The sequence below is a fragment of the Vipera berus genome (genome assembly GCF_964194415.1).
Source record: "Vipera berus genome assembly, chromosome: 1".
In the NCBI taxonomy this organism is placed as follows: domain Eukaryota; kingdom Metazoa; phylum Chordata; class Lepidosauria; order Squamata; family Viperidae; genus Vipera; species Vipera berus.
The window spans coordinates 41,344,376-41,351,595 of record NC_138202.1 but is presented as its reverse complement, the minus strand read 5'-3'; the positions used below and the strand labels follow the sequence as shown (position 1 = coordinate 41,351,595).

Below are 7,220 nucleotides of genomic sequence, written 5' to 3'. Positions count from 1 at the left end.
CTCTGAATGTTGGATTTTGTGTGTGTGACATTTTAACTAATCCTCATTGTCTATGGAGATTCTCAATCATCCAGGTCACGGTTGTCTCAAAAATGCTTTCCAAAAGTCAACTGGACTTTCTTGGGGGTTTTTTTCCTTGAAAACATTTCACTTCTCATTCAAGAAACTTCTTCAGTAGAACTGAGGAACTGAAGGAGCTTCTTGGATGAGAAGTGAAATGTTCCCAATTCTGTAATCCCCATTGGTTACGGGAAGCTGGCTTAATCCCCTTTCTGATCCCAAATCACTTTACAGGAATTGTATGGAAAAAGAAGCAATTTTATCCTGCTTCCTCTAGCGCATCCTGGGCCAAGCAGAAGCTAATTATTTCTGCAGCTTCCCCAGCACCGCTCACTTTTTTCTTAAGATATGATCATAAGCACAGCCCCCTCAGGCCTGTCTTTTCCAGATTCCTGGGGTGGGGGGGGTGGGGGGGAGAGATGCTTGCATTTTAGAAGAGGCCCAGGCAAGAGATTCCCACACTGCCTGATTTTACAATCAGCCGCTGTCAATATTGTCTTTCCAAATTGCTGGATAATGCAGGGCATGTAAGAGAGATGGCTTCTCTTGGCCCCAGAAAGCTTTGCCATGCTCAAAATTCCCAGGAAGCAAAAGTCTCATTGTAACAAATAGCTAGCCAAATTTGCTGCAGGATCATGTGTCCAGAGTCAAAAGAGGCTTACTCCCAAGTCATCCTGCACAGACTGGCAGCCTTAGCATCCTTCTTCACCATTGGACAGCTTGGACTTTGGTGCTGTGAAACTCACGGTCAAAACTCAAGGTCAAGGTAAAAAAAACGCCAAAGTGGCAGCCAGAGCAGTGTGATCAAAACCGACACAGAGTTTCAATCACATGGCTAAGGTTGTATGCTGACCATACAAAGTGGACAGAGCTTCCCAATGGCCTCTTGACATTTTTGACCAGACCCTGCAGTCAACCCTACCAGGTTTCTCTAGTACAGAGAATTAGCATCTCTCCTTGAAGCCGGGTTCAAGGTGGTGGGTAACCACAGCCCAGCGGCCCAGCAGAGTACAAAGCCTTGTTTTTTACCCCTCTTCCCTCCCCCTGACTTTCTCTAGCTACCCCAAACACGTTTAAAACAAAACAAAAGCCTCTAAGTCAGACATGTCAAACACAAGGCCCGGGGGCCGGATCCAGCCCGCGAAGTGGCTTCATGTGGCCCACGAAGCCATCCTGGAAACAGTGAGGGAACGGCCCCCACTGCCTTGGCCCAGAGACTCTCCTTCTGCCAGAGACCCTCAGATCTGTCCCACTCCTGCCCAGGCCCCCATAGGCACCCTTGATGCGAACGGTGTAGAGCTGGCCATGCCCACCCAGTAGGCCATAGTCTAGCCATGCCCACCCAATAGGCCACGCCCACCCGGCCACTTGAGGGCAACTGCAATGCTGATGAAATTGAGTTTGACACCCCTGCTCTAAGTAAAGTCGATGGAACAGGCAAGCCAGGTCCTCTCGCTTCGCTGGGGCCGGCCTGTCGGAGGGCTCAGAAACCTCTCAAGGAAAGATCCGCGGCGAGCCTCAGCCCATGCAACTCCGCCGCCACGCGTTTTTATTTCAGAGTGTTGACTCCGGGATCAGGTACATTATATACACACGTAGGTCTACCGTCCCTCCTCCTCCTCCTCCCTCTCCCTGCAGAGGCAGAGTCTGTGCAAGAACTGCGAGCGCCTCCTCATGCAAGCGGTCAAGAGAAATCTAATCCAGCCCCACCGGCAGCTTCCACCGGGCGTGTCTGTGTGTGTGTGTGTGTGCGCGCCTGCCTGTGTGTACGTGTGTCCAAGACATCAGCTGTCCGAGTCCAAATCGCTTTTGCTTTCTTCTTGTAGCTTCTCTGGAGACGTCTTGGAAGTTTTATTCCATTTCTGGGCGTTTTCTGACTCCTCTGAAGAAGACCGCTTTTGTCGCCGCCATTTCGCCCTGCGGTTCTTGAACCAAACCTGCATTTAAGGAAAGAAGAGGAGGGAGGGAGGGAGGGAGGGAGAGCGTTACTGGCCGTGGGAATACGCACCCGCGGGGTTCAGAGGCGGCACCCGCGGGAGCGGAATCTTGGGAAGCGGATCCCTGGGGTCGCTGGATTCTCTTCCCACCCAGTCCTGTTCAATGGACGTGTCCAGCGCTCAGGGAATTCTCTGCGTCTGGACGAGTCCAACAGCCCCAGGCCTTTCTTGTTCGCACAGGCGCTGAGTAAGAGCCTGGTCACGCTTCCCAGGGGAACTTCTCGTGGAAGCGGACCCCTTGCTCTCTCCACTCAAGTGGCAAGGGTTCATCACGCGCAGAGTTGCTTATTCAAAGCTAACGTCGCAGGGCTGGCTGCTGCAAGGCTGGAGATTGGATCCCGACCGCGCCGCCGCTGCTTTCTCCTACAATAAAACACCGGGCGCGCCCGCAAATTCAGTAGCCTGTGAGTTCTGCCTAGGAACCTCCTATTTGCAAGAGCATCAGCTTGGGACGGAAAAGACCCTCACCCTAAAATCGAAGCAGTGGAGATGCTGAAAAATGAAACGAATGCCTGGGAAAGGAACTGCAGTGCGGGGTGGACGCAACCGTCGGGATCTGTTCTTTTCCCTGACCAGACCTGAGCCGAGCCAAATACGCCACACTTCTGAACCGCCTTTGAGCTCACAGCCTGGCAAGCAATTGGGCGTCTAAGAAAAAGTTAAAGAGCCGTTGTCTCTGGAAAGCGAGTGGCTTCACAGTTGACGCTTCCCGGGGATTTCTGGCTCCACAGCAGAGCGGACGCGCAGGTGATTTTCACACAAGATCAACCAGGTTATGAAAGCACGATTGTGTCCACACGTAGCAATACCCTAACAATGGAAGCATCTGGTGGCTGAAGGTCTGATTCACATAATAAATTTGGGGGGATCTCACAATCGCAACGAATTATGGAAGCGTCTAATCTTTCTATGCATAGGATGTGAGAAGCAGAACTTAGATTTGGATGTCGGGTGGCAAAGGTAGCTTGTTCTCACCCCTTCCCCGAGTAAGAACCCCCTAAAGTAAGCCTAGGACCGCTCACTTGGGGGGGGGGAAAGAGAGGCAGACTTTGCGCTTCAGAGAATTGAAGTCAATAAACTCCAGGAATTCTTGCGCTATTCCCCAAGATATCACTCGGAAAGAAATGTGCTCGGTGGAGTTTACTCCGAGCATTCACTGGCTATAGGATAACAGAGTTGTCGCTGAGGGTAAATACCCACCCAACTGAGTAGTGCAGAGTGGGAAGCGGAGATCCCAGGAGATCAAAACCCGGCCGCTTCCAACGAAACCCAGCCCTGAATTCAATTTCTGCGCCTTCAGTTGCTCTTGAACTTCAGCAGTCCGATGTAAGGATGATGGTTAGAATAGTTCAGTTCCCAGTAAGAAGCAGCCCACTGCTATTCTTGGGGCTGCATATTCTATGACAACCATTGTCAGGGTCTAGGCTAAAAGATCCCCAAAGTTTTCCGAATCTTTCCTCTTTTCACTTGAAAGCCAGGGGCTCACTTCTCTCCCTCTCCCTCCATCCACCCTTGTGCCAAGCAGCTGCTACCACATCAACTACTACAACTCACCCACCCCCTTCCTTCCTTCCTTCCTTCCTTCCTTCCTTCCTTCCTTCCTTCCTTCCTTCCTTCCTTCCTTCCTTCCTTCCTTCCTCCCTCTCCCCCCTTTTTTTAGCCTAGAAGAAAGATTACCTTACCTCCACTTTTTCCTCCCTTAAATGTACCCTTCTGGCCAGCTGTTCCCTGGTGCCCACATCGGGGTATTTGGTTTCCTGGAACAAGTTTTCCAGCGCCTCCAGTTGTTCGTCTGTGAAGATGGTGCGATGCCTCCTTTTCCTCCGGCAGTGGAGCTGGTTAAGAAGCTGCAGCTCAGTCCGGGACAAGGTGCCCACGTTCATGTAGGGTAGGATTTGATGCGGGACCGGAGACATTAGGACTGAGCCTGTCCCTTCGTAGCCTGGAGAAAAGAGCAAACGAAGGTGACAGACCTTTGAACTGGCCAAGTTTCCGGATCGCGTCCAACCAGCCCCGTCCCACGCAAAAGAGCCAAACCAGAGCTTGCTTGCTGGAGGCGGCGGATTGATGCTTGGGCGGGTTTCGTCGGGGCCTTTCGATTCTGGACTCATTGCTGGGAATTATGGGGTGGGGGACGCGGAATCGCCCGCTACCACAAAGCTGAACTTGTACCATTCACATCGGTGAAGAGGGCAAGGCAGGAATGTGAAAACCCTCGACTCTATTAGCCCTACCTTAGCCCTGGAGAAGCTCCCTAAACTTGCATCACTCTTACGCTGAAAATGCATCCCACAGATCCCCCCCACCTCACCACCCCCCCCCCCGGGAATGACTTAACTAAGGAGTTCACTAAAGACACGGGTGGTTATTGCCCTAAATTTCTCCTTCCAGTTAGGTAGAAGAGAGTAAGCTGCGTTTATTTAAGGGGCTGAGAATGTACATTCTGCAGCCACTTCTGCTATCGAGCAACAAATCCCAATTGAATCAGCACAAGTCCAAAAGTGAAAATTACTTGGTAGGGAAGAAAGTAGATTTAAGTCGCTCCATTCAAATAGGGGAATTGCTACTTTTTGTGCCAGTTTAAAAATTTCTGCAATGGATCCAGAGTGAAAACCTCATTACTGTCAATGACGACCTTCCGGACTTGGAGAAAGGGAAGAAGAACTGATTGAGTATGTTTCTAGGAAAGACCCAACCGGCTTCAAGGGTTGAGAGAACAGGACAGGGCAGAGACGAATCCAGCTAAATCGAGGAGCATCTCGATTAAAAGTAATTTCCTCCCTATGGATTTATAAGGGTCTGAGGGGTCCTCGATGCTCTCCGATCTTGGCTGTTTTCTTGCAGACGTTTCATTATCCAAACTAGATACCATCAGTGCTAGTAGGGAGATTCCCTACTACCTACTTACCTAGTTTGGGGAATGAAACGTCTGCAAGAAAACAACCAAGATCGGAGAGCACCAAGGACCCCTCATTTCAACCCTGAGCTACGAACATTCTCCTTTATTATAAGGCTCTTTCAGTGTCAACGGAGATTCTCAGTCCTCCAGGTCATTGTTATCCCAAAGGTGCTTTTTCCAGGAAGCAACTGGTCTTTATTTTTTGTTTTTCTTTGAAGACGTTTAGCCTCTCATCCAAAAGCTGAAGAAGCATCTTGGATTGAAAGAAAAACCAAGTCCAGTTGCCTCGTGGGAAAAAAAAGGCATCTTTGGGATACAAGGGTCTTTCAGTTTTGTGGCAGCGATGTAAAACACAACCACCCCCACCATTACCACCATCTTGGCACAAGGATGGTTGATCAACGCTATAAATCACTAGTGAGATAGGGATTAAAATATTTAGAAAGGTCATCCTCAAATCGGATTCGCTCCTATTTCCCCCCTCCCCACCTATTCTAACTCAGGGTGAATCTATTTACATTTCGTTTAATTCTCGGTTCGGTACCGGGTCTGTTGCCCTGCTTCTTCGTTTTTTTAAGGGCATAGGAGCATTCTAAATTTTGAATGTATCTATCTGAAAGTATATGCCATTTCATATGTTATTTCAAAGGAATATTTGGTTAGGACCGGAAAGTTAAAATCGAATTAAGGAGAATTAAGGTGACTGCTTCAGAAAGGAGCGGCTCATTTATAACTAAATACGTAGTCTCTGCTTATTCAGTCCTTATTTGAGTAGGGTTTAATGCCCGATAAATAAAGGACCCAGATTGTTGCGGGCAATTAAGCTGACTTTGTAATAATGCCGCTTGGGTGTGTGTGTGTGAAAGCCCTAATAAGCAGGCATATACATAGGATGAAGGCTACTGCTAAGCTTGTAAGCCGCCCTGAGTCTTCGGAGAAGGGTGGGATATAAATGGAATAAAAATAAATAAATAAATAAAATAAGCCTTGGGACAACTGTGTCATTAGGAAGGCAATCTGAACGTTGTCAGAAATATTCCCAAGAAAAAGCGCGGGATGTCTTAATTTTAGTTACAGGCATTTGTGAGAACGTGTAAATGCAATCGTGTCAGAGAGGAAACCACCGCTAGTCCCGGGTCTCAAAGTCATCTGGAGTCCAGGTCGCCTGGGTTTAGGATCCAGCATCATTTCCAGCCAGCGCGAGGGAATCTACCGCAGAATCCCAGCGTTGCGTTGCATTCCGTCACACGCTGTCGCTGCTGCCGGCAGCCGGGAAAAGGAGTGGGGGGGTGACCCTGAGCACCGCGCCCTTCCAACTTTCTCCAGGCGAAGAGAAGTTTCAAGCATCTCCCCACCCTCGGCCACAGAAATTGCGCCTCTCTGTCGCGGAGAGAAACCCTTCCAGCCTTGGTTCCTCTCTGTTACTTTCCTAAGAATTACCTGGTGTGTGTGTGTGTGGGGGGGGCAGAATTGAGGGAGGGGAAAGGCAATCCGGAAGGAATTTTGCGTTCTTTTTATTTCGCCTCTCCCTCTCTTCCCCCGCTGGAGAAGGACCCCAGCAACACGGAGGAGTGGGGCGGGGAGCGGGAGAAGGAATTCTGCCTTACCTGTGGCGGGGACGCAGGAGCACTGCTGAGCGCCGAAGGGTTGCACGGCGCCGCAGCAAGAGGGGCCCACCGCCGATGCCTGGACGTGAAGCTGCCCGTAGTAATAGTTGCCGTAGCCCCCCAGCCTAGATCCTCCGAGGGCGGCCAGGTTAGACGCCGGAGCCACGGCCCGCGAGTAATATCCGCCGTAGTCGCCGGCGGCGGGGCCGTACAGGGAGTCCCCTCCGTGCAGGCTGGCGGAGAAGACGACGGGCGCCGCGCTGGGCTGAGACTGCTGCGCTGCGCTGGGCTGGGCTGGCTGGTGCTGGTGCTGGTGCTGCAGCAGCCCCGACTCCTTCCCGCGGGGTCTGGCCGCCAAGATGCTGTCGATGCTGAACATGCCAGCGGGCATCCCCTCCGGCGCTCTGCTCGGAGGGAGGAGCAGCGGCGGCCGCGGCAGCGGCGGGACCTTCGCCTGGAAGAGGCAGAGCGACGTGTGGCCGGAGCTGGGCCGGCCGGAGAGCCCTGGGGCTGCGTGGGACGCGAGCCTAGCTTCTTGGGAGGAGGGGGGGGCACGGAGGGGCCCTGCAGGGCAGCCGTTCCTTAAGAGGCCGAGCGGGGGGAAAGAGGGAGGCTCTTCGCCTTGGGACTCCGTGCCATCGCCCCCCCCCCTCTTCG

The 7,220-nt window shown here is 51.7% G+C and overlaps 1 protein-coding gene across 1 annotated transcript; it reads right to left on the bottom strand.

The window, feature by feature from the left end:
- Nucleotides 1-1,844: 1,844 nt before the first annotated feature.
- On the bottom strand, nucleotides 1,845-6,954 carry GSC (goosecoid homeobox; the record flags this gene model as incomplete). Its single annotated transcript, XM_081334748.1, has 3 exons — nucleotides 1,845-1,997; nucleotides 3,740-3,999; nucleotides 6,564-6,954. The coding sequence occupies 3 exons, from the start codon at nucleotides 6,952-6,954 to the stop codon at nucleotides 1,845-1,847; spliced, it is 804 nt and encodes a 267-aa protein (XP_081190874.1).
- Nucleotides 6,955-7,220: the final 266 nt, after the last annotated feature.